Source organism: Triticum aestivum, chromosome 4D, assembly GCF_018294505.1.
Source record: "Triticum aestivum cultivar Chinese Spring chromosome 4D, IWGSC CS RefSeq v2.1, whole genome shotgun sequence".
Classification (NCBI taxonomy): Eukaryota; Viridiplantae; Streptophyta; class Magnoliopsida; order Poales; family Poaceae; genus Triticum; species Triticum aestivum.
Genome location: NC_057805.1, coordinates 164,058,235 through 164,085,116, shown reverse-complemented (window position 1 = coordinate 164,085,116; position 26,882 = coordinate 164,058,235). Strand labels below are relative to the sequence as shown.

Sequence of the window (26,882 nt, the reverse complement as noted above, 5' to 3'; positions counted from 1 at the left end):
CTCCTTTTATTCTCAGGCATCCTAAGTCTGAGGTACCGTGACACCAATCAGATCTGAATCTCGGTCAGATGTGATGGTTGGAACATATTTCCAAGAGTTATAATGTTGGTCTTTATATGACCCGGTAAGGTTATGTCATGCATAGCGCACCTGGCCGGAGGCCCTATTGTTACAGATTCCTTTTCAGCAAGGTTATCCATTCTTCCATGAGGAAATTGTAAGACTTATTCTATAAGTTGTTTCTGATGGATCCTTTTTGTTTCCAAAGTCTGATCTTCACCTGTTGACCATGTCAATGCTATCTCGAAGCATGTCTATGGTACTCCGATTTTCAACAGGAACATTCAAAGCCCAATGCTAAATGTTTCTTGCTCAATTATCCAAACACCGTTGTATGGGTAATGTCATGAAATTTCTCTCCCCTTACCTAAAGGGTTTTCTACATTATATCTTGTCAACAGATATCATGCCTTGCTTGTCCTTGGGAAGGACATACCCCTGAAATATGTGTTTAAACACATTTTTTCCTTTCCATTGTTCTGTTTAATCTGATAATCATATTTCCTTCCATTGTTTTGTTTAACCTTTCTTGTAATCTGATTTAACTGAGCAGTGATAATTCCCTGCTTAGGTAAGCATCTTGTTGTACCACGTGGTCAGTAAGACCCTGTTACTATTGTTGATGACATTCCGGTAGCCGCCGATGGACGAGAACTTTGCCTATTGGCCCGCCTCATTCAACGAGCAGGAAAATGGTTCTCTTCGTCCCTCGCCCTTGGTACCGACGTTGTTGCCGACATAATCGACAGGCTATCCTCTGACATGCCTTGCTATCATGACCATGCAAGATATCACCGCTCCTCCTACTTTTAACCCACATGGTGGGCCCATAACCCACAGTTCCACAGGATCGAAACCTGACTCTCCTATACACCCCCTGTTTCCAAAAGTTATTCCTCATGCTTGGCTTCGTATTTAATTCACGGACCACCGTCCTACTGATCTATACTGGCATCAGACATAATACTTATTCCGATTGCTTTGAACCCCTTTCACTCTCTGTTTCAGGCATCGGGCGATTGCCTGCCCGCTCGAAACTTCCCACGATACCTCCTTTATTTACTATTGATATTTTCTTAAGTTTCAATTCGAGAGTTACTTTCCACCTTTCCTTGATGTTATCGACCAGATAGTCAACCTTGCAGAGGTCCGTTCTCCCGGGATACCCACCCTTTATTCTTTCGTAAGTACGATGGAGTTCCCGAAGCAGAGAAATGAAGACATCAAAGTAATGAATTGACCTCTTCGAGAAGAGTAACCAAGACCAAGAAGACTCGTTAGAATTCGTAACCAGATCTTCCCCCTTACTCCGCCTCCTAAATCTCGGGACGAGATTTTTGTAGTGGAGGAGAATTGTGACGCCCGGATAGTTAAGCTACAGTGAACCTCTGCTAATGATGCCACGTCACTTCGATTACTGTTGCTAATCTCACTATAGTTCGAAACCGATTTAAATTCAAAGTCAAAATCAAGCAAACAATTAAAGGTTTTCAAATATTAAAACTAAAATGTTCGGTTGGTGCCAAATAATGCATAGGTAATTATTGTCGAGAAACCACACTTTTATAAAATGTTTAAGTAAACTTAAATGAATAAAACAGTAGCTAAACCAATTAAATAAATGCCTTTTGAATTTTATAAAATATTAAACTATTTTGTTCAGGGGTAAAACTTTTTAAGACAGTAGTTGGAATTGTAACTCCATTTTACGTGTGGGTTTTATTTTTGTAAAACTATAAAGTATTAAAGAAATAAAAGCAAACAGAAAAGACAAAAGGAAAAATAAAACAAAAATAAAAAAGAAAACCACCCATGCTAGTTGGGCCTCGGCCCAGCCAGTGGCCTGCCAGGCCGGCCCACTCCCTCCCTTGGCCTATAACCCCCTGGGGGCACCGAACCCTAGCCCGATCCCCATTCCCTCCTCGCACTCCTCTCTCTCCCTCCTCTGCCCGATCTGGATCGGGGCAAACCCCGATCCCATCGGCCTGACGCCGCCGTCAATCCTAACGGCCACTACGCCGGGGCCCCATCGCCGGGACGCCCTCCCGCCTCTGCGCGAATGCCCCCGACGCCCTGCGCCCGCCCGTCGCCGTCCACCGCCGCCTGGAGCTCCGCGAGCCCCACCGGAGCCACCCCGTCGCCCCCTTGCCGTCACCATCGCCTAGAGGACCACCTCGTCGGCCTGCTTCCTCCTCCCCGCCGGCCTGCCTCCACTCCATCCGCGTCGTCCCCGACGACCTCCTCGCCCCCCGCTGCCCCGTACCCCTACAACTCCCCCCGTGAGCTCCCCCCTCTCCTCCTCCGCTCTCTCTCTCGCACCCGCCTGTGCGACCATGTCGCCGTGCCCCTGCTCCTGGCCGTGCCGAAGCGCGTGCGCGAACCGCGCCCGTGGCGACCCCCATCGCGCCCTTGGGGCGCGCTGATGTCGCCTCCCCACTCCATCGCTGCGGCCATCCTCGCCTTCTCGCACCACCACCGCGGCCATCTACGCGCGTGCGCGTCCGGCGCCCGCACTCACGGCGCCCCGCCCGCGCGGCCTTGCGCCTTGCTGCCGCTTGTGCGGTGGCCGCCGGCGCCTACCGCGCTCCCCCGCACCTGCCGAAGGCCGCCACTGCTTGTCTCGCCGACATGTGTGCCCCGCAGCTCCCCGCACCCGGTGCTGCTCCTGACGTCGCCGGCCACTGAGGCCCCCAGGCGCGCTCGCCCTCGCCTCTCCTGGCGTCGGGTGCGAGCACCCGCACCAGTTTGCCCGTCGCCCGCTTTCCCCTCGCCCGTTCGGGCGGCGCCCGTTGGCCGACCCGCTATGGCCCCTAGGGCCAATGACAGATGGGCCCCACGCCCAGAACGTTTTTATATAAAATAATAATTAAAAAATTAAAAATAATAATAAATAAATAAATAATAAAGATAATTAATTAACTTAATTAATCCTGTTAATATTAACTAATTAAGATTAATTAACCTAATAACTAATTGACCTAATTAACTACTGTTAATTAGCTAACAGCCCCTGACAGGTGGGACCCACCTGTCAGGTTGACCAGGTCAACGGTCAACGTTGACTGCTGACGTCATGCTGATGCATTAATTAAAGCTCGGATGGAAAAACTTTGTACATGAAAGTTGCTCAGAACGACGAGACGAATCCGGATACGCCGCCCGTTCGTCCGCCACACATCCCTAACGTATCAAACTCGCAACTTTCCCCCTCCGTTTCATCTGTCCGAAAATGCGAAACATCGGGAATACTTTCCCGGATGTTCCCCCCCTTCGCCGGTATCACCTACTACCGCGTTTTGGGCACACCTAGCATCACGCTTTGTCTTGTCATGCACCGTCATGCTTATGTTTGCATTATATTTATTGTTTCTTCCCCCTCTTCTCTCGTTAGACACCGAGACCGACGCCGCTACTACCCAGTACGACTACGGTGTTGACAACCCCTCCTTCTCGGCTGAGCTTCCAGGCAAGCCCCCCCCCTTGATCACCAGATATCGCCTATTCTTCTCTATACTGCTTGCATTAGAGTAGTGTAGCATGTTACTGTTTTCCGTTAATCCTATCCTGATGCATAGCCTGTCCTTACTACTACTGTTGATACCTTTACCTGCAATCCTACATGCTTAGTATAGGATGCTAGTTTTCCATCAGTGGCCCTACATTCTTGTCCGTCTGCTGTGCTATACTATCGGGCCGTGATCACTTGGGCGGTGATCACGGGTATATACTTATATACTCTATACATGACACCTGTGGTGACTAAAGTCGGGTCGGCTCGTAGGAGTACCCGCAAGTGGATCTTTGTGGCGGAGCGATAGGGCAGGTTGAGACCGCCTAGGTGAGAGGTGGGCCTGGCCCTGGACGTCGTCCGCGGTTACTTGGACATAACACGCTTAACGAGTTCTTGGTATTTGATCTGAGTCTGGCCATTTGGTCTATACGCACTAACCAGCTACGCGGGAACAGTTATGGGCACTCGACGTCGTGGTATCAGCCGAAGCCTTCGTGACGTCAGCGACCGCGCGGCGCGCGCCGGATTGGACTGGAACGCCACTAGGCTAGGTCTGCTTCCGGCCGTGTTCGCAACGTGCAGGTGTGCAATGGGCGATGGGCCCAGACCCCTGCGCCATAGGATTTAGACCGGCATGCTGACCTCTCTGTTGTGCCTAGGTGGGGCTACGACGTGTTGATCTTACGAGGCCGGGCATGACCCAGAAAAGTGTGTCCGGCCAAATGGGATCGAGCGTGTTGGGTTATGTGGTGCACCCCTGCAGGGAAGTTTATCTATTCGAATAGTCGTGTCCCTCGGTAAAAGGACGACCCGGAATTGTACCTTGACCTTATGACAACTAGAACCGGATACTTAATAAAACACACTCTTCCAAGTGCCAGATACAACCCGGTGATCGCTCTCTAACAGGGCGACGAGGAGGGGATCGCCGGGTAGGATTATGCTATGCGATGCTACTTGGAGGACTTCAATCTACTCTCTCCTACATGCTGCAAGATGGAGATGGCCAGAAGCATAGTCTTCGACAGGATTAGCTATCCCCCTCTTATTCTGGCATTCTGCAGTTCAGTCCACTGATATGGCCCTTTACACATATACCCATGCATATGTAGTGTAGCTCCTTGCTTGCGAGTACTTTGGATGAGTACTCACGGTTGCTTTTCTCCCTCTTTTCCCCTTTCTATACCGGATTGCCGCAACCAGATGCTGGAGTCCAGGAGCTAGAGATCCCGAGGATGATTCTACGTGGAGTTCGGCTTCGAGGAGTAGTTAGGAGGTCCCAGGCAGGAGGCCTTGCCTTTTCGATCGTTGCTACTTTTGTGCTAGCCTTCTTAAGGCAAACTTGTTTAACTTATGTCTGTACTCAGATATTGTTGCTTCTGCTGACTCGTCTATGATCGAGCACTTGTATTCGAGCCCTCGAGGCCCCTGGCTTGTATTATGATGCTTGTATGACTTATTTATGTTTTAAAGTTGTGTTGTGATATCTTCCCGTGAGTCCCTGATCTTGATCGTACACATTTGCGTGCATGATTAGTGTACAGTCAAATCGGGGGCGTCACACGAGATCACGAGCGACTGGGCGTGCCAAGAATGAAGAAACGGAAGGGCGAATGAGGTTGTCCGTTGTCGTGCTTGCTGTACTTTTTCCGGCTAGGTAGACGTCCAGACCCAATTTCACTAGGCTTCCAAAATTGTCATCGGAGGATTCTGCTCGGGATAGCTAACAAAGTAACATAACACGAGATTAAGAGGAAATCTGACAGTCAAAGTCATTCCAAACTGATGATCCAAAGGCTGAAAATGCTAATAGCTCGAGATGGGACGAAGTGACGTGCCAAAGGATTAAGAGGAAATCTAACGGCCAAAGTCATCCCAAACTGATGATTCAAAGGCTGAAAATGCTAAGGGCATGTACAACGGAGGCAACAGTAAGGTGCTGCCCCAACAGCTACACATAGATATATGACAGTGAAACTACCGTCTCAATCATCAGTACCCAACGCATAATAGCCTCAGCGGACCCACCTTCTCCCTCTTTTTGTACTTCTCTCTCTTGCTTTACTGAACCACAACCAATCCAACGAGTTGTGTCAGGGAGGAGACAGTCTCCTCTGCAAGCACCCGCTTTCCTCTACATGCAGCATATTAAGCTGTTTCTGGACCACCCGAACCTACATGGAGGCTGGGGCATCGGTCCAGCTTGTAGCGTTGGCCATGCCATAATAGCCTGAGAGGGCTGGAAAGGCGCTTAGTTATAATGTATCTAATTTAAATAATTAATATGAAACTGAGCGAGTATTAATGGTCAAAAAGATCGTGGTAAGAGGGGGAGTAACGAGAATATAGAGATTTTTATTAGACTTCTCTACTCCGATCCTTTCTCTCTTTCTATCTCCCACCTCGACGGCGTCGAGCAGGACGACGGAGTCGCCCACCCACCTCGATCGGCGTCCGTGGCCATGGCTGTACGCTTTCGCTACCGGAGCTCCCCCCACTTCGAGACCATCGACCTCGCTGGTGCCGGCTCCGTCTCCGTCCGCGACCTTCGCGCCCGTATCCTCGGCCCCGCGCTCCGCCGCCACTTCGACCTCCTCATCTCCGACGCGGCCTCTAACCACAGTACGCCCTTCCCCCATCATCCCCTGCGGGCTCTATTCCTTTGCCAGGCTGCCCAGCCCTTTCGATTTGACCCATTTTCTGCCCCCCCCCCCCCCCCCCCCAGACGAGGACGCGCTGCTCATCCCCGCCGGCTCCGATCTCGTTATCAAGCGCGTGCCCATCGAGTTCGTGGACGGCCGCGGGGACTCATCCGCTCCTCCTCAGGACAAGTGGGTAGCTAGAAACAGCTGTTGTTTGTGTTCTAATTGGGTGGGCTTCAGCGTTTAATAGTAGTACCGTGTTTCTTTATGTGGCAGAGCTGAGGAGCAGCATGGCTGTGGGCGCAGTGATCTATGCGATGGCATTGCGTCATTTTCGCCTCCATTTCACAATTTTGATGATCCAGATAAGGCTCTATGTCCTGGTTTGGAGGCTGATGGTGCCAAGGTAGCACAAAGTTCCGAGAAAAGGTAAAATTCGGACCTGTTTTGTCACCGGTAAACTTTTGTGATCTTCTCTATCTATTTATTTAGGATTCAATTAACAGAGGTTCACATGAACAAAGATGTGATGCATGTTCTTGCTTTTGAACATGTAACTCTCTACAAAATAGCACAGATTGGCTTGGGCTATTCTACAAATGTAGCGAACTGCAATAGGAGAACAGTGGGCCTGCATCTGCATGGTCGTTGTTTGTTGGAGCGCATATTGAGATCGAGATTTGACTGGCTCTGTTTATTTTTACCCATAATAAACAACTTCTAAGGATAGTTTAAGTAGTTTATGATGTGGCACCCATCCATGTATATATACGTAGTTGCGAAACGCTCAGACAATGTTGTACCACAGTAGTATTAAGTTATGGTATGATGCTCATATTCCTTATTTGACTTTTAGTATGATACTAACACCTCAGATTTGTGATTGCTTATCTTTTTTTTTTGTTCCAGCACAGTTGGACAAATCCTGCAAATTTTGAATAGGAAGCATGTTTCTTGCGTAATTCTTTCTCGAGACACAAAGAGGTGTCACTATACGAAAAATGTTGTAACCATCATTCTCCTCCAGTCATGGTTCGGGAAAAAAAATCTTATGTAGTGAATGCTATATGCCATGACAGATGCATTCCTTCGTGTGAGATTTTTCTTCATGTGTTTAGTTATTTGCTGATTTACATTCTCTGATATGTCTTGCCGAAGATATCTGAACATTGAAGGAAGTGGACTTAGTGAGGCCATGCCTGAAGAATAAGCATTGTCATTTTGTTAGAACTTCCTACACCATTATTGAAAACATTTTGTCCACTTTATGGGTGACAGAAATTGTCATGGATAACTCTTCTGAAGAACTTGGTTTGGAAGAAGGAAAAAGGGAAACTAAAACAAGTTTCAAGGCTATGGAACCTATAAAGATGGAACAGTAAGCTTACTTCCTTTCTCTACAAACATTCCATTTTTTTCACATCAGATTTGCAACCTATGTACTTTACGATGCGAACTTTATATGAGCTTGCTTGCTTGTTTGTTTTAGGAGTGTTGCTAAATCCTCTCAAGTTGTAACCAACATAGATTTGCCAGCAGAATTGAGATGCTTCCTCTGTAAAAGTATATTTGAGCACGCTGTAATGATACCGTGTTGCCAGCATAGTTTCTGCAATAAATGTAAGTCATTTAGGCAACTATACAATCTTGTACTGTTGTTATGGACCATCTTTTTCTCACTCCTCTTGCATATAATGATGTACTATATTTAAGCACCATGTTCATCATTGTCATAAATGCACCTTCCAAAGTTTATGTTATTAGCTTTTGTACAGCCCCCTCAGCCCCCAACTCCTGATCTTAACTCGGTCCTTATTGTTAGGACTTATGTATTTTCAGATTAGGTGTTCCCATGTGGATTAAACAACAACAAATCCTTTAGTCCCAAACAAGTTGGGGCAGGCTAGAGCTGAAACCCATAATATCTCGAAACCAACTCATGGTTCTGGCACGTGGATAGCTAACTTCCACGAACCCCTGTCCATGGCTAGTTCTTTGGTGATATTCCAGTCCTTCAGATCTCTTTTTACGGACTCCTCCCATGTCAAGTTCGGTCTAACCCTACCTCTCTTGACATTATCAGCACACTTTAACCGCCCGCTATGCACTGGAACTTCTTGAGGCCAGCTCCGCCATTGGATGAGGGTAATGTACTTTGTTGGGACTTCGTGTTTCTCCAAGGCTCACTAGATGACATTCCGCGCTATCTTATCGTAGTCCTCCAAGTCAATGAACACCATATGCAAATTATTTTTCTCGCTGCATCTCTCCAGAAGTTGTCGTACCAAGAAAATGGCTTCCATAGTCGACCTCCCAGGCAGGAAACCAAACTGACTTTTGGTCAAACTTGTCGGTGCTCAATGACTCTCTCCCATAGCTTCATTGTACGTCTCATTAAGATCGGTACTAATATACTCTGTCTTTGTTCTTCTGGCATCTTGTTTGCCCGAAAAATGAGGTTGAAAAGCATAGTTAGCCTACTATCGCTATGTCTCTGAGGCCTCTCCACACCTCAATGGGGATACAAGGGCACATCACCTTGCTCCTTCCATCCTTTTTAAAGCCTCCCTGATCTGCTCCATCCTTGATGCATTGACTTGGTTGGCATCCCTTGTCTTCCTCTTCGGATCTTGGCCATCTTATAGATGTTCCTTCCGCTCCCTTCGTGTCTAAGCGCTGGTAGAGGTCCTCATACGCCAAATCCCTTGCTTCACTCACAGCTCGCTTTGCAGCCTTCTCCACCTTGTACTCTCTATGTTGCCCGCACTCCTATCCAGGTGTAGGCATCAGAAACAGTCTTTCTTCTCCTTAATAGCCTTCTAGACATCATCGTTCCACCATTAGTGTCGTGGTATTCTCACGTCAGATGTCAAGGGGGTGGCTTATCGTGGGTGGAGCCATGATGACGTCGTTCGGTTCCGGAAGCGAGAGTGAGCACGAGCTGGGTAGCACACGAGACGTACCCAGGTTCGGGGCTCTCCGGAGAGATAACACCCCTACTCCTGCTATGATGACTATGATCGAATGTATACAAGGTTGCTCCTTGAGCTGTGTTGCTAGAGGAGGAAGAAGGGTAGAGCTACCTCTCTTCTCCTAGCTATGATGGTGTGTGGGAATGAAGGCTGAACCCTTTGCATGGGTGAGCCCTGGGGGGTTTTATAAGCCAACCCCCCAGGGGTACAATGGTAATACGGCTGGGTGTAGGACCCGGATGTTAGTGTCTAAGGTCGCCGGGTTCTCCGCCGGCCGCTGAGGCCCGCCGCTGGAGGGCCCCGCTGACTGCCGAGAATCCGACCGACAGGTAGGGCCCGTTGCCTGCGGACCATGCTGATTGCCTTCCGCTGTAGCGCCGTCCTTGCTGACGAGGGCCGCGTCATGGACCGTGTGGCTACAGTCCCGCGCTGTGCGGGTAGGTGACCGCCTGGTCAGCGAACACTGTAGCCACGCTCTTCTGGGATTCGGGGGTAGCAGGCGGCATTGTAGCTACGCCCCGTCTTGTCGTAGTGGGTGAGTGCAGACTTCGAGGGGAAGGACGGGCCGGCCGCTTGAAGCCGGCTCGCTCCCCGATCCGTCTTCTGGGGCGCGCCGTCTTCTGGCAGCTAGCCCCGGGGCCTAGGCCGCCTTCTAAGGGCACGCCGTCTTCTGGAAGCCGGTCGCGTGGTCAGTTGGCTTGAGGGGCTGGGCCAGCCCCGATGTCTTGAAATGTTAAGGGGTGCGGATGAGGCTACCCGGGGTCTATCCCCCCGACAGTAGTCCCTGAAGCTGGTGAGGCGCCACGGCTCGACGCCGGAGTGCCTCAGCAGTTTCCTCCTCCGAGAGATCCTGTGTCTTTGCTTCGTCCGGCTTGAAGAAGCCGCCTGCCAGGAGCAGGCCGAGGCAAAGCTGTCCGCCTGGTGGATTTGAATCGCCGTGGCGGGCGCCGGGTGGTGCGCCTTCGGGTGACGCGCTTGCCGCCCGTTGCACGCTCGCCACGCGTTGCCAGTAGGCCAAGCCGGCCCGCCAGCCCACGCGCGCGACGGGACACCGCCGCAGGCCCGGGCCCACCACTACATGGCCACGGCGCGCGTGTGGATCCGCTGCGGCCGAGGTGGACGGTTGCCCTTCTGGGGCAAATTGAATACGCGCCATAATGGCGCGGGGTTGGTGGGGGCGTGTGGGACGTGGGCGCAGTTAATCCCACGCCCCCACGAAGCGTCGCCTCGGCCTTGCCGTTTCGGCCGCATAAATAGGGGAGGAGGGGGGCGGCAAACGCACGCGCGCCCCCTCCCTTCTCTTCTTCTTCCTCGCTTTCTTCTTTGCTTCCTCGCCGCAGTTGCGCCACCGTGCTGCCGCATCGCACGTTGCCGAAGCGCTGCCGCAGTCCTATCGTCGTCCAGCCTCGCCGCGCTGCCGGCAGGCCACCGCAAGCCATGACGCGCGGCGATTGGAACGGCTCCAATGTCCACGACGGCCACCTCGACTTCCTCCGCGTGATGCGGAGGCTTCCCATTGCGACGATGGTGGGGACGCACCTTCCCGACGCGAGGGAGATCTCGCCGACACCGAGGGCCGGCGAGTTCGTCGTCTTCCGGAGCAATTTCCTTAGCGGATTTGGCTTGCCTGCAATCGGCTTCCTCCGCTCTTTTCTTGATTTCTACCATCTTCAACCTCACCACCTTACTCCAAACACGGTGGTGCTCCTCTCCGCCTTCGTGACCCTCTGCGAGGGCTACCTCGGCGTCCTGCCCACCATCGAGCTGTGGGGCAAGTTTTTTTATCTGAAGCTGGGGACCCAGGCCAAGGGCGAGCCGGCCCAGTGCGGCGCACGGGCTCCGGGACCCGCTTTCCTCCTATCGCCCTGTTGGAGTCGGCGAAGTTGTGGCAGAAGTCCTACTATGTCCGCAACCTCCACCCGACGCGCGACTACATCAACCTGCTGGCTTACGTAGCCGCCCCCCGCCTGAGCCTCGCGACAACTGGGGGCAGCAACCGAGGCCGGTGCCGGCTGCCATCACCAACGCCCTCATCCGGCTTCAAGAGATGACGGACTTGGAGGGCCTCAAGCCGTCGGACTTGCTGGCCGCCTTCGTCCAGCGCCGGGTTTCGCCCCTCCAAGCCCGGCCACACCTGATCTGCGACATGAGCGGCCGCCGGGACCCGTGCCGGATGTCGACCAAGGAACTGCCGACTGTAGAGGTGGTCCGCCATGTCAAATACTTCTCCGGGAGCCAGCTCAGCGAGACCGACTGGAGCTTCGGCAAGCGGCCGTACAGCCGCGCCAATCCGCCGCCACCGGTTAGTATCTGGTCCCCATTCTTTGCTCACGCATTGCTCCTCATCCAACCTGACCACCCGGACGTGGGGCAGCGCTTCCCTGGTCAGGTAGTAGCCGGCGCGCCGGCTCCGGGCCACCAATGGATGGCGGACCGCGAAGAGAGCGACGTGGGCGACCTCGAGCTGGGAGCGGCCGCGTTGGAGGACGGAGGCGAGGATGACTCCACTGGGGGAGGCGGCAACGGAGGAGGCGGCGATGTCCGGGATTGGCCGGATGATGATGAAGACGGCGACGGACAACGCCGCCCCGAAGGCGCCGAAAGGGCAGGCGTCGGCTCTTCGACGGCTCGACCGTAAGGCGGAGTGCCGACCGGCGCACCAGGCGGCCCAAACGCCGCGCCGAGCGGCCGTTCGGCAACAAGCCGCCCAAGAAGGCCAAGTCGACGGCCGCGAAGGCGGCCGCCACCCGGAGGACCCCAAAGGAGCGCCCAATGGTGTCCGGGTAAGTGCGTTGATTGTTCTGTCTTGGTTGTTACTTTCTTATAAGCTTCTTATCTTTGCTTGCTTTGCCGCGCAGGGCTCCCCTTTCCATATCGCGGGCTTTGTCCGCCTCGCTGTTCGGACTAGCAGGCGGCTCTGAGGAGGCCCGGCATGTGGACCCGGCCGCCGCCCTTCGGGAGGCGACAGAGAGGAACGCGCGGGAGGAGCGGGAGGCTGCAGCGCGAGCGGAGGCCGACGCCCAGGCCGCCGCGTCAGTGCAGACGGAGGCACAAGCCGCGGCGGCGGCGCAGGCGAAGGCAGCGACTAAGGCGCAGGCGGAGGCCGACGCCAAGGCCACGGTGAACCCGGCCGGCAGCGGGATTCCGGAGGCCGCCAACTTGGAGCTGCCGGAGCCGCCGGTTGTGGAGGATCGGGCGCCGACTGGAGCAGCCGGAGCTGACCAGACGGCCCTGGAGCGGGAGGTGACCGACCCCGTCGTCCCGGAGGCGGAGGTGGCTCAGCGCGCGCCGGGTGCTGGCGAGCGAGGTGGCGACCATCCCGAAGGGCCGGAGGTGCCGCCGGCCAACACCGGGCTGGTGACGAGCCAGGCCATGACGCGCGCTCGCCCTTGCGCCCGCGCCAGACGCGAGCGGCCTCAGAGGCTGGTGGAGACCGGGCCCGCGAGCTTGCAGGGGGCTGGCATCGAAGCCACGAGCTCTGCCCCACCAGGCTGGGCGTCAGGAGCCAGCATTGCCGTCCTGAACCTCGCGGTGCAGGACGTCCTGGACAAGTTTGCCACCCACAGCGCCACCCTCCTGAAGGCGAGGAGCGAGATGGTGGCGATGCAGACGTCTGTCCGGGTACGTTCTTGATTTTGCTTTTTTATCTTTGCAATCTTCAGGGTGTAGCCCCGAGTTCCAAGCCCGCTGCTGAGTAGGCGAGTTGGAACTTAAAGGCGTGTTTCTGATTGTTAGGATGTCATTCTTGCTGCAGGACTACCACAACCTGCGTGCGTCCGCCTTCAACTCCCAGAACTAGGCGCTTGCCACCCGGACCGGCGAGCTGCGGAAGAGCCGAGGTACGTAGGCCGGCTATCAGTGGGGGCGCGCAAGCGCACCCATTGGGTGTAGCCCCCGAGATTCGGGCTGACTGCTGAGCAGTCGGGCCGGATCTTCCCGGTGACTTCTTGTCTTTGTTGATTTTGATGATTCTTCTTTGTCTTTGCAGAGGCTGCTGCCCATCTGCGGAGTCGCGTGAATGAGCTCGAGGGCCAGCTTCAAGCCAAAGAGCTGGAGCGTAGCCAGGCGGCCGCGGAGCGCAACCGGCTCGAGAAGGAGCTGACTGACCAGGCGACCCGGCATACCGAGCAGGTCCGTCTGCTGAAGGCCGAGGAGGAGCGCCTCCAGGCCGAGTTCGAGACCTAGCGCTCGAGCCGAGCCGAGAAGGAGAAGTACTTGTTGGAGGGCTACTCGGTGATCGAGGATATGCTCGAAGGTAAATCTTTTCTCTTCCTTGGCTGGTCAGTTGCCGGCTACCGCGAGCTGGCTTCTAATTCCTTTGTCTTCTTTTAAACAAAGTACTTCCCGTATCACTCCGGTGCCATCAGCCAGGCGATTGAGACGCGACGCGAGCAACGGAGGAGCGTGGGCGTGGATATTGTACCGGACCGGGCCCGAAACTTGGGCGAACAATTCCTGTCCGTCCGGATGCGTCTTGAGCCGGCGCGCCGCCTGCTCCGCCGGTTTCAGCGCGCCGGGTCGCAGGTCTTGGAAGGGCTCTGGCCGGGTGCGCAGGTCCCCCGGACTCCCAGCCGAACCGCCGACTGGTTGGAGGTGGCGGGGGAGCGGCTCAACGCCTGGAAAGGCGCCGCGACACGAGCGGGTGCCAAGGCGGCGTTGGAGTTCGTGAAGGCGTGGTACCCGGGCGTGAGCATGGCTCAGCTGGCCACCTTTTGCCTGGAGGCGGCGCCGGAGTTGGAGGCAGAGCGCGAAGCGATCGCCATTCGCGTGGCAGCCCTCGCTGACTACGCCGACGTCGGCGTCTTCGTCCCGGAGCGGGTGGAAAACGGCACTGAGGTGTAACCGTCCTGGTTCGGGCTGAACCCGGACGAAGTGGAGAACTCGGCAGAGGAGATTGCTTCCAGCGACGAAACCACGGAGGAGGACGAGGACGAGGAAGGCGATGGCGTCGCACAGGATGACGGAGCGACCAGCCGGAACCGACCCGATCCGGCTTGATCTTCTTGTTGTGATAGCGGCGCAGGCTCTGCTGATAGATGGCGGACCGGCTGAGTGCTAGCAGCCAGGCCTCTCCGAGCAAGTCGACGTCGTCTTCTCGTGCCTCCTTGGCTTCCGCCTCTGTGTACATGGTGACGCGAGGCGAGTCAAACTCGATGTCTGTTGGGATGATAGCCTCGGCCTCGTACACGAGGAAGAAGGGCGTGAAGCCGGTTGATCGATTCGGCGTGGTCCGGAGACTCCAAAGGATGGCCGGCAGCTCCTCGATCCAGCAGCCGGCCGAGCGCTCTAGTGGCTCGACCAGCCGAGGTTTGATGCCGGACAGGAAGAGGCCATTTGCTCGTTCCACCTGGCCGTCTAACTACGGATGAGCAACCGACGCAAGGTCCAGTCGGATGCCCTACGTCGCACAGAAACGGGCCAAGGCGCCTTTGGCGAAGTTCGTGTCGTTGTTGGTGATGATGTTGTGCGGGATGCCGTATCGAACGGTGATGTCCGCGATGAATGTGACGGCCGTGGGGCCGTTCAACTTCTTGATTGGCCTTGCTTCAATCCACTTCGTGAACTTATCCACGGCAACCAGCAGATGGGTCATGCCGCCGCGTGCTGTCTTGAATGGGCCCACCATATCCAACCCCCATACGGCAAACGGACAAGTGATGGGAATGGTCTTGAGTGCTGAGGCCGGCAGGTGCTGCTTGGTGCTGAAGCGCTGGCACCCTTTGCACTTTCGGACCAACTCCTTGGCGTCGTCCAGAGCAGTCGGCTAGAAGAAACCGTGGCGGAAGGCTTTAGCGACGAGGGCTTTGGAGGCGGTATGGTGGCCACATTCGCCTTGATGAATGTCTCTGAGGATACCAATGCCCTTCTCCGGCTCGACGCAGCGCTGGAAGACACCAGTCGCGCTGCGCCTGATGAGCTCTCTGTTGATAATCGTGTATGCGGCTGCCCGACGTTGCACCTGCCGGGCCAAGACTTCGTCGGCTGGTAGCTCGCGGCTCACCAAAAAGTTGAGGATGGGCTACGCCCAAGACGGAGCTTCCACCACCGTCATGACAACAACCGGCGTTAGGGTGGCCGGGTTGGGAGGCGGCGGGTCGGAGCCGGCCGCTGCTTGCTGCGTCGTTGAAGTCCCCGGGCCGACTACAGCAGTCCCCGGGCCGGGTTTGGGTGCTGCAGCCCCCGGGCCGCTTGCAGAAGTCCCCGGGCCGGCTGCTAAAGTCTCCGAGCCGGATCCGGCCGCTCCAGGGTCAGCCAACACGAAGATGGATTTTGATTCTGGCGAAGGTTTGATAGACGGCTCCGCAAACACTCGAGGGAGACGCCTGCTGGAATGGCCTGCCGGGTAGAGCCAATCCGTGCTAGGGCGTCGGCTGCTTCGTTGTCGGCCCGTGGCACATGGATGAACTCGCACCCATCAAAGTGGCCGCTGATCTGCTGGACGAGGAAGCGGTAGCTGGCCATGTTGGCGTCCTTGGCGTCCCAGTCGCCAGAAGACTGCTGAACCACAAGGTCCGAGTCGCCGTAGCACAAAATGGGGCGGATGCCGATCTCCTTGGCCAGCCGGAGCCTGTGGACGAGTGCCTCGTACTCGGCCACGTTGTTGGAGGCGGCGAAGTGAATCTGCAGCGTGTACTTCAGCTTGTCGCCTTTGGGAGAGGTGAGGACGATGCCGGCTCCCAAACCGGTGCGCATCTTCGAGCCGTCGAAGTGCATCCGCCAATGTGTGGAATCCGGCGCTGGCGGCAGGTACTGGGTCTCGGCCCAGTCGACGAGGAAGTCGACCAGTGCTTGGGACTTGATGGCGGTGCGGGGTTGGTAGAGGATGGTGTGGGGAGCCAGCTCGATGGTCCACTTGGCCACTCGACCTGAGGCGTCTCGGTTGCCCATGATCTCGGCAAGGGGGGCGGTACAGACGACCGTGATGGGCGGTACAGACAGACCGTGATGGTGTGCTCTCGGAAGTACTGCTTCAACTTCTTGGCGGCAAAATACACGCCGTAGCACATCTTCTGGTAGTAGGGGTAGTTCTGCTTGGAGGTGGATAACACCTCGCTCAGGTAATAGACCGGCCTCTGGACCGGCTGAGCTATGCCGGCTTCTGGGCACTCGACAACAATTACCATGCTGACGACCCAGTTGGGAGCGGCGATGTAGAGGAACATGGGCTCCTTAGCAGCCAGAGCGGCCAGAACAGGCGGCGTGGACAGCATCCGCTTGAGCTGGAGGAAGGCTGTTGTGTTTTCGTACTGCAGCTTCCTGCAGTATATTTTTTTTTGCAGGGTAGCTTCCTGCAGTATTGTCATAGTGAATTTTGTTTGCCCTGTTACGTAATAGTATATTACTGATCTAGCGTCTGATAAATTTATCATATCCTCATAATAGAGGTCCTAACCTAGCATATTCAGGATATGCATATCATATTTGCTGACAACAAAGAATATCAACTCTAAATATCTATGTTTCCCTGTTAGATTGAAATATTAAAATCATTTATGGTGCTGCAGGCATAGTTTTTGCTTTGGCTGAGTTAAAAAAATGTCCAAAGTGTTCATCCACGAGGTGCACTACTAATGATCTGTTGCCAAATTTGTCACTTCGTAAGGCCATCAAACATTTTCTTGATGACCCAGGACCTATCTATGCACCTGGTATGTTGAAACTCACTACCTTGTTCAGAAGATTCTCTTACCTTTTGAACTACTGTGGTTGAATAAATATTTCTTGTCTGTAAGCTCAGATGTAGGATCATGTGTAGAAGAAAAGGAGTCATCATGTCCATTGTCGATTCACCAACAAGAACAAAACTTGCTTTGTTCTCCATCTGCCACTGGAAAAGACTTCAATCAGCTCATACCAATTGTAAAGGTGATTGAAAAAAGCTCCAGTATTAAAATCTGTCTAGATGGAAATAAACCAACTGAAACAGCTTCAACACTCCCCCGAGAAGCACCTAGGAATTCTGATTTTCAAGGAAGTGCAAGCTCCTCAAAGGTGTACCAAAATATCGCACAAGATAGTGGTATGTTCTTGGTTTGATACTTCAATTCTTGTTTAATTTCCTTTTAGTAATTGTGGTATTGTTTTCTTCATTTGGCATTTGCCAGGTGACTTGCGTACTGTTGAAGCCAAAGCATTGAGGATAAGTTCTTGGGGTATTTGCGATTTTCATTAGCTTAGTATTTTTCATTCACTTATCCGTAAACCTCCAATTTATGATCTTTAGATGCAGATGGAAGAGGATTTACCACACCAGCGATAAGGGCAAGAAAGGTGCAATATATTTTCTTCCTTACTAGAGTGCATTCCTTTAACACATCAACTTACAGGAGTATTTTGTGAGGAAAATAAAACCATGTACTGATGCTTACCAGTTTGGTCATTGAGGCCATCAGTGTAGCAGTTTCTGAAGTATAGTGTACAATACTGCAATTCCTGAAGAATATTGACCTGATTTAGTAGATTACGAAGAAACCACTGAACTTAGTTGCCCTCTTAATATATAAGATAGTAGTTCCCCAAGGAAATTATTTCTACCCAGAATTCATATTTACACCAATTTTCAGAGTATATACACATTGCATGTAAACAGGCATGCTTTAGATTATTTGATGCGAGTTTTGTTAGTATACAGAGTGTATAAGCGCGTGCATGGTCACCGCGCCTGCTCTCTCCTGTACGTGGCCTAGGTAGTGCGTGAGTGGGCATTGTGTACGTGCAAGTAGTGGCACACGATCTAGCCGCTGTGGCGTCCTATAACTGTATATATACGCCCTCAGATGGCTAATGCAAAGTGTGTTGAATCTCAATCCCGCTTTCATGGTATCAGACGCTGAGGACACCAATCCTTTTGCGCACAACCCCTCTTCCGCTGCCATGGATGAGTTCGGCAACCACTCTCCTCCCCCCTCCAACGACGGCGATCTCCCTGATGATGGCGGCCACCTTGACGCCGCCCCACCACCTCCGGTCGCGGCCCAGGCTGCGCTCCGCCTTGCGCCGGCCGCTCCTGTCGGCGTCGCTCCCCTTCCGGCTGCCTCTATCCTCCCTACCGTGGACATCCGGTGCCATGTTCCGGTCATCCTCGACCTCAACGTCGGCAATCATGCCCAGTGGCGCCGCCACTTCGACGCTGTCCTTGGCATGTTCGGTCTTCGCGACCACGTTTTTGCCACGGCCCTTCCCCGCCCCGACGACTCGGAGTGGCTCATGGCGGATCACGCGGTCGTCGATTGGCTGTACTCCACCATCGCTCCGGAGCTGCTTGATGCGGTGATGCAGCCCGAGGACACCGCCCTCACCGTCTGGACTGCTGTCAGCGAGCTCTTCACCGCCAACCACCTCTCTCGCGCCGTCTATGTCGACGCCGAGTACCACGCCGTCGTCCAGGGCGAGATGTCCATCATGCAGTACTGCACGAAGTTGAAGCTCTACGCGGATCAGCTCCGCAACCCGGGGCAGCCCGTTACCGAGACTCGTCAGGTATTCCATCTCCTGCGTGGTCTTGGTCGTCAGTATCATCATGCCATCCCGCACATCAGCGCCCGCGTTCCGCTCCCCACCTTCCTGGAGACCCGCGCCTTCCTCATGCTCGAGGAGCATCGCGCCGAGCAGTCCACGCGCCTGCAGACGGCGCACGCGCTGGTGGCTGGGCGCAGCACTCCTGCGTCGCCTTCGCCCGCTCCTCCAACTGGTGACTCCTCTGGCGCTGGGCGTGGGCGTGGTCGCGGCAAGAAGCGCGGTCGTGGGAACGGGGTGGCCACCCCCTCTCCGACTCCGTTGCCGCCTCGGGCGTCTGGCTACCCCGCCCCCGCTCCTGGATCCAGCTCCTCGACGGGGCTTGTCCAGGCCTGGCCTGTCGCCTGGCGTGCTCCGGGTGCTGGCGTGCTCGGGCCAAGCCCCGGCACACCTCATCAACAGGCCATGCTGGCAACTGCTCCGCCTGCACCACCACCGCCATACGGCTACGGCGGCTACTACCCCAACTACGCGCCCCCAGGGCCTACTCCTGCTGGTCCTCCTGCACCATCCGGCCCCGTGCCTGCGTGGGACATGACCTCCCTTCATGCCGCGCTCCACAGCGCCACGGCAGGCCCGTCGTCGTCCGGGAGCACGTCTGACTGGTACCTCGACACGGGAGCTACATCGCACATGGCTTCCTCTCCTGTTAACCTTCACAACATCCGTCCCTCTCTTTCTTCCTCCTCCATCATCTTCGGTAACGGTGATCATCTTCCTATTACCCACGTTGCCACCGGCTCCATCATCGCTACTTCTTGTCCGCTAATTCTTCGCAATGTCGTTCTGTCTCCTCTTATTAAGAATCTGCTGTCAGTTCGTCAACTTTGTCGCGATGATCCTGTCAATGTGGAGTTTGATGATTTTGGTTTCTCTGTCAAGGACCGCCGCACCCGGACAGTGATTCTGCGCAGTGACTCGACCGGTGACCTGTACTCTGTTGCCGGTCCCTCTTCGGCTCCACCGCGCTCTGTCTTCGCCGGCGCGGTCACTGTGGACCTTTGGCACCAGCGTCTCGGGCACCCGCACGTCGCCTCGCTTCGCCAGTACCCCTTCAGCTGCAGCAGCTCCACCGCACATACCTATCGGGCATGTCGTTTTGGCAAACACACGCCTTCCCTTTCATGCCTCGGCGTCAAGTAGTTTCTTTCCTTTTCAGTTGTTGCATCTAGATGTCTGGACTTCTCCCGTTGTAAGCATATTAGGCTATGAATTTTACCTTGTGATACTTGATGATTTCACTCATTATGTATGGACTTTCCCACTTCAACGAAAATCTGATGTGCTTGCTGTTCTGCGCTCATTCTTTGCCTATGTCCACACACAGTTTCAGCGCCCCGTCCTTGCGCTTCAGACTGACAACGGACGTGAATTCGACAACGCTGCCGTGCGCTCGCTCCTCGACTCCCACGGTATGTGTTTCGTCTTTCCTGTTCATACACCAGTCAACAAAATGGGAAAGCTGAGCGTTGCCTTCGTACTCTCAATGATGGCGTTCGCTCGCTCCTTTTTCATGCCTCTATGCCCCACGGTTTTGGGCTGAGGCGCTTAGCACATCCACTTACCTCCAGAACCGGCGCCCGTGTCGCTCAAGCTCGCCGGTGACACCACATGAGCTCTTGCTTGGCTCTCCTGACTACTCGCTCTTGCGCGTGTTTGGCTGTCTGTGTTTTCCTAACACTACCTCCACCACTGCCCACAAGCTCACTCCTCGCTCTGTCGCGTGCGTCTTCCTCGGCTATCCTGCCGATCACCGCGGGTACCGCTGTTTTGACCCCGTCACACGGCGTGTACTCACCTCGCGCCATGTTCGGTTTGACGAGCTCAGTTTTCCATTCGATGCTCCCACTCCAGCTCCGGCTTCCACGCCGCCGTCTGTTGTTGCTCGACCGGTTTTGTAGGTGCTCCGTGGTCCTAGCGCAGCTCCGGCTGCTCCCTCCGCGGCGCCCTCTCACCATTCAAGCAGGGCCGCTCGATCGGCATCTGATGGTGCTCATGGGTCTCCGCGTGGCGCGCGTACCCCTAATTCAAGCGGCTCAGTTCGATCTTCATCCAGTGGGAGTGCGGCCTCATCCTCCTCGGCGCTGAGCGTTGGTTCCCGCACCCCCGCTGGATCATCCTCAACTGGCTCCACAAGCTCTGCGGCCCCCGTCGCGCCGGTCTCTGCTGGGCCACTCACCCGTGCCCGCGCTGGTGTCTTCCGACCCAATCAGCAGTACGCCGCTGACTACGTGCTGGTCGCCACTTCCACGACCTCGCCGGACATCTCGCCGCTCCCCAAGTCCGTGCGCTCTGCTCTGCGCGACCCCAACTGGCTCGCCGCCATTCGCGGCGAGTTTGCCGCACTCGTCGGCAACCACACGTGGGAGCTCGTGCCCCGCCCTCCGCGCGCCAACACTATCACCGGCAAATGGGTTTTCCGGCATAAAACTCGCGCCTACGGCACCCTTGAACGGTACAAGGCCCGTTGGGTCGTCCGCGGGTTCCACCAATGCCCTGGCGTCGACTACGGCGAAACTTTCTCCCCCATCGTCAAGCCTGCTACAATTCGGACCGTCCTCACGCTTGCTGCCTCGCGTGGTTGGCCTGTCAATCAACTTGACGTGAAGAACGCCTTCCTCCACGGCGAGCTCGCCGAGGAGGTTTTCTGCCTTCAGCCTGCTGGATTCGTCGATGCAGGCAAGCTGGATCATGTCTGTCGCCTGTCACGATCACTCTACGGACTCAAACAGGCACCGCGCGCTTGGTTCCTGCGCTTCGCCGGCTTCCTCCGCACCATCGGCTTTGCTGCAACTCGCTCCGACACGTCGCTGTTCATCTACCACGGCGCCGGGGGCACTGCCTACTTGCTGCTGTATGTGGACGACATCGTCCTTACTGCCTCGAGCGCGTCACTGCTTCAGCTCGTCGTCGCCAAGCTCACTGCAGAGTTCGCCATGAAGGATCTCGGGGCTCTTCACTTCTTCCTTGGCATCCGCGTCTCGCGGTCATCTACTGGCTTCTTCCTCTCGCAAGAACAGTATGCTGATGACATCCTCGAGCGCGTCGAAATGGACAACTGCAAACCAGCCGTCACACCGGTCGATACCAAGGCCAAGCTCCCCTCTGCCGATGGTCCTCATGTGGCTGATCCCACTTCATACCGCAGCTTGGCGGGTGCTGGGCAGTACCTCACAATCACCAGGCCGGAGCTCGCCTACGCCGTGCAGCAGATTTGCCTTCACATGCATGATCCGCGCGAGTGCCACCGCGCGCTCCTCAAGCACACGCTGCGCTACGTCCGAGGCACCAGCGCGCTCGGCCTCCATCTACACGCCTCCCCGACGCTCGATCTGCGCATCTACACCGATGCCGACTGGGCCGGCTGCCCCGATACGCGGCGCTCTACCTCCGGTTTCTGCGTGTTCCTCGGCGACGCCCTCGTCAGCTGGTCCTCCAAACGCCAGGTCACTGTCTCGCGTTCCTCGGCCGAAACTGAGTACCGTGGTGTGGCAAATGCGGTCGCTGAGTGCGTGTGGCTTCACAACTCCTCGGCGAGCTCCACTGTCCACTGCGCTCCGCCATGCTGGTCTTCTGCGACAATGTATCGGCGGTCTACTTCTCCAGCAACCCTGTCCACCATCGGCGCACCAAGCATATCAAGCTGGACATCCTGTTCGTCCGGGAACGCGTGGCACTCGGCGAGTTTTGCGTTCTTCACATTCCTACGCGCCAGCAGTTCGCCGACGTGATGACGAAAGGATTGCCCGCCGATGTCTTCAGGGAGTTCCGCTCCAGCCTTTGCGTCTCTACAACCGACGTTCAGGCTGCGGGGGGGTGTTAGTATAGAGAGTGTATAAGCGCGTGTGCATGGTCACCGCGCCTGCTCTCTCCTGTACGTGGCCTAGGGCCTAGGTAGTGCGTGAGTGGGCATTGTGTACGTGCAAGTAGTGGCACACGATCTAGCCGCTGTGGTGTCCTGTAACTGTATATATACGCCCTCAGATGGCTAATGCAAAGTGTGTTGAATCTCAATCCCGCTTTCAGCACCTTTCCCTAGTTTGCGTAACAAAACCTCTCTATTTCCTACTATGAACTTACTTTAAGTTCCATCTTTGGATAAACAGGGTGGGCGAACTTGTTACAGGTGCGGGTCTCCAAATCACCTGATCAGATATTGTCCGGTTGCATCAAATGTACAATCAGGTACCTGGTTCAGTTGAGCATATCATGCTTCATGCCTTTAATCTTTCCCTCTTATTTTAATTTCCCCTTTAACATGTTCTTGATGTTCATTACATGCAGAAGATAGTGCACTCCACGGAGATCCATATGGTCGACCTAATTGGCAGGGTTCTATGTTTCACCCTCTTCTGCCATATGGTAATATGCATGGCACACCTGAGATCATTCCATTTGATCCAGGAGTTGTCCCGGTCTCACCTTTTGGAGTTCCTCCATATATGCCATCATTTTATGGAGGCATGCAGAATCCATAGTAAGCAACCTTACCTTTCTACTGTATTTATCTGAGATGCTGCTTCTAAAATGCGATTTACCAATTGTAGGCAGCTCAAACTGTTAATCTTTTGACCCCTAAATGACTCTTTCAGTGCTTTTATGGGAATGAGAGGTATGCCGTCTCCAATGCTACTGGGGGTACAACTACCCTTGTCATATACAGGATTGGGTATTCATGATAATGTTAAGAGTCAGAATGCTCCAAGTGAAAGGGGAGTGAGGTAACAGTGAATTTATTGGTGTTCGCATATAACTTTGAAGTTAATGCAAATTAGGCATGGTTGCTTAGAGCCTCTGTCCATTGCTAAACTCCTAATTGGCAGCATAAATTCAAACCAATTCAACTTGTCTCATCTTTTCTATACTGGGAAATTAACTTTCCTATCACAGGAATTGCTGAACACAGAAATTTGCTCTTCACACTTCGCCCTTTCCCATTTTTGTCCGTCCATTTACTAGATTTTGATAGTAACTGTCATATATCCATGGTTTATTTTAGTCTGAAACATCTTAGCTTTGGGCCTTTTAGTTTTTTTGTGTCCTTGCCCATTTGATATTGGTACCGAACTGTAAATGCTGTGGTTTTATATGGATGTCCACAATGGATGTAGAGCTCAGTGAACTTGCTATAGGATTGTGTTTTGTACCTTTGTTTTTTGGTTCAGCTAAGTTTGGACTGTGTGGATTGATATTTGTTTCTGCAGGGAGAATGACTATGACAGTAATTCAGCGGATTATCATGATGAGGATGGTAGAACATCACAAGAGCAATATCAACCAGAAAAGAGTTATGAAAGGGGTTACCATGAAAGTAACACAACAGTTCAAAAAAGGCACCACAAGGATAAATATTGTAGCCCTACCCATGAGAATCTGTGTTATTCATCAGATGTCGAATTAGTTGATCAGAAACATCGAAAGGAATTGGGCTCATATGGAAGAGAAATGAGGAGCCACTACACCAAGCAATCTACTTCCGAAGTGCATGACATCCCTAACATCTCTATCCACGATACTAGGCAGATGAACAAGCAGCATGATAGAAGTGCTTCAGGAAAAAGAGATGAAATTAGGGCAAAAGGCAAAAGTGAGTACACTGAAAATACTCGTCATCAAAGTCATAAAGAAAATATTCGCGTGGATAGGTCAGATGACAGGGCACAAATCTAGTAAAAACGCATATGGACATAAACATCGGGTCCAGGAAACTGATTACGCGACTGACTACAGACGTGATAGCAAGATAGAAAGATCTAGCCAGAGTTCAAGACATGACAAAACAAAAGTCGGTTCTTCAGTTGGCCACGTAGGAAGGGATAGATGGGCGATGGAAGATGGCCGTCCAGATGATTATGAAAGAAGGGATCACTACCGTCACAAAACAAAGAGAAGGCATTAAAGAATGTACGTGATGGTTTGTCTGTGCTCCATTTGCAGCAAGCAAAAGAAGAAAAAATATCCGTATGAACAAAAACATTTTGCAGTGTCAACTGTGTTGTGTCCAAGAGTTTTGGCTTATCCTGAACTTTTATCGTCTGAAGTCGTGTAAATCCTGTTACATTGTTGTTATTAGCTGTAAATCTTGTTAGGAGTTACTTGAAGGTGTAGTTCAACATATTTTCCCACTTTCTGCCACAAATGTAGGAATGTACGACTCTAACGGTGCTGATGTACAACGCATGAAAATTTCGTAGTCATGTATGGCATTGTTTATTGGGTCTGTCTAGGACATATCTAGATGTGACATAATTATGTCACATCTAAGCTGATGTCCACTCTGTTTGTGGTCTATTTTTTTGTTCTAATCTTTTTTATTTTTTGTTGCTGCATTATATATTTGTGGGAGCTTAGATGTAACATCCTTAAAAAACATCTAGATGTGAATTAGACAAACCGATGGAATTTATTCATGGGGTCGAGAGACCATTAAATGCAAGATACAGGGACTACCATCATGGGGTCGAGAGACCGTTCGGAATCTCTCCGCCGAGGAGCGGAGCGGCATATAGTATAAATACGGAGAGTGGCAAACAGGGCGCTCCGCTCCCTGATGACGGAGCGGTGGATTGCCGAACACAGCCTAAGACAAGTATTTCACCTATCATAGGTTTTTGTTGGATGGAATTGTACAATGTCTAAAGATAGTAGTATTGTGGTGCCTGTTAGTAAAATCAAATTTTCATGCAGATTAGCTTCCCAAACTCCATGTATTAGAAGTATGATGAGCTGAATCGACCTGCCGAATAATCGTTGTTTTTATGGGTCTCAAAGTGGTCAGGAAATAGCCCAATTCCTTTTGGATCTCAAGGACCGCGCGGAACGTATTTGACGCATTTTGTGTCAAGATGTCGCTGTTTCGCACAGGACATCGAGCGATCGTTCTGATTGGGCCGGCCCGTTTAAGCGTCTCACCGCTCCCGGTTTTGTAAGGTTTCCAGCCGTTTTTTCTGGTTTTCGGAGCTTGTTTTGTTTTCTTTCCCGATTTCCCTGTTTGTTTTTTGGTTTTCCACGGTTTTTCTTTTTTCATTTTTCTGTTTCTTTTTCTTCTTTCATTCTCATTTTTCTGCTTCCTTTTCTCCTTTTTAAATTTATTTTCTATTTCCCAAGTTTTTTAAAATAACCGCATGTTTCAAAAATTGTTTGGAAAATTTTAAAAATGTTCATTCTTTTAAAAAACGTTCGATATTTCAGAAAATAGCACTGTTTTCACAATTATTCATACATTAAAAAATGTTCCTGTTTTCATAAAATTTTCATAAATTTCGATTTTTTTCTTATTTTTCAATTTTTTTTCCCATACTACAAAATTGTTCGTGTTTCCAAATTTGTTTGGGTTTTCATTTTTTTTGAAAATTCAAAATATTCATCATTTCAAAATTGTTCCTACTTTGACATTTTGTGCACAAATTCAAAAAATGTTTGTGCCTCGAAAATTTCTTTGTAAATTCAAAAACAATTTGCATGTTAATTTTTTGTTCACAAATTCAAACTTGTCCATATTTTCATTTTTTTACAAAATCACAAAATGTTTGTGAATTGCAAAAAATGTTCCAGCTTTCCAAATTTGTTCACACATTCGAAATATTTTCATGTTTTTGACAAATTCAATAAATGTTCTGGAATTTTGAAAAATGTACACTTTTTTTATTTTTGTTCACAAATTAAAAAAATGTTCCTACTTTTCAAAAAAATTCACATCATCAAAATGTTCATGCTTTTCAAAATTTGTTAAAAAATTCAAAAAATGTTCACATTTTAGAGAAAATATTCGTAATTTCGAAAAATTCAGTTGCAAGAGGTCCTCGGTTCAACCCCATACACGGTTGTAGTTTTGGGATTTTTTGCAAATTATTATTAAAGTTTTGTCACTGTCATATGTTTCTTTGACTGTCCCGCCGCAAATCTAACATGGGAGGTTCTTTGTCCAAGTGGCTTGCCCGGCGCGCCAATCACTATGAAGTTGTGGGTTCGAGTTTCAGCGCAAGCGTGATCATAATTTTTGCATTTTTTCATCTTGCGAACGTGCCTCCGCGTGCCACTGAAAATGGGCCGGCCACGTTAGGCCCCCCTCTGCGCAACGCCGGCACTTTGCCGCAATGAGCGGCATATAGAAGGTCCCCCATCGTGCAGATTGGCTTGGACCATTTCTTATCATAGGAGACTTCAACATGATCATGTGTG

At 52.5% G+C, this 26,882-nt stretch overlaps 1 protein-coding gene across 14 annotated transcripts; it reads left to right on the top strand.

Annotated features, from left to right (window-relative positions):
• The first annotated feature begins 5,885 nt into the window (after window positions 1–5,885).
• On the top strand, window positions 5,886–24,914 carry LOC123097024 (E3 ubiquitin ligase PQT3-like). Of its 14 annotated transcripts, XR_006446877.1 has the most exons (14): window positions 5,887–6,193; window positions 6,297–6,402; window positions 6,490–6,642; window positions 7,492–7,591; window positions 7,703–7,833; window positions 16,691–16,834; window positions 16,924–17,205; window positions 17,291–17,338; window positions 17,410–17,456; window positions 20,029–20,113; window positions 22,808–22,886; window positions 22,986–23,178; window positions 23,249–23,313; window positions 23,906–24,158. XR_006446877.1 is itself a non-coding variant. In XM_044518799.1 (13 exons), exons 4-13 carry the CDS (start codon window positions 7,500–7,502, stop codon window positions 24,100–24,102), a joined length of 1,233 nt encoding a protein of 410 aa, XP_044374734.1. In that variant the 5' UTR covers window positions 5,890–6,193; window positions 6,297–6,402; window positions 6,490–6,642; window positions 7,492–7,499; the 3' UTR covers window positions 24,103–24,914. The 14 variants fall into 14 exon arrangements, 8 of the variants coding, with proteins under 8 accessions (XP_044374734.1, XP_044374730.1, XP_044374729.1 ...); XR_006446879.1 differs by lacking the exon at window positions 23,906–24,158 and having other exon boundaries at window positions 5,886–6,193; window positions 22,989–23,178; window positions 23,249–23,419; XR_006446880.1 differs by lacking the exon at window positions 23,906–24,158 and having other exon boundaries at window positions 5,886–6,193; window positions 22,989–23,178; window positions 23,294–23,328.
• The last annotated feature ends 1,968 nt before the right edge of the window (window positions 24,915–26,882 follow it).

What these genes read in the sequence shown, in the direction of transcription:
- LOC123097024 (XM_044518791.1), top strand. Translation starts at nt 7,500, where the DNA reads ATGGATAACTCTTCTGAAGAACTTGGTTTGGAAGAAGGAAAAAGGGAA. An exon ending in ATTGAGGATAAGTTCTTGGG is followed by an intron (nt 17,339 to 17,409) that starts GTATTTGCGATT and finishes TATGATCTTTAG; the next exon opens with ATGCAGATGGAAGAGGATTT. An exon ending in GGAGGCATGCAGAATCCATA is followed by an intron (nt 23,179 to 23,293) that starts GTAAGCAACCTT and finishes TGACTCTTTCAG; the next exon opens with TGCTTTTATGGGAATGAGAG.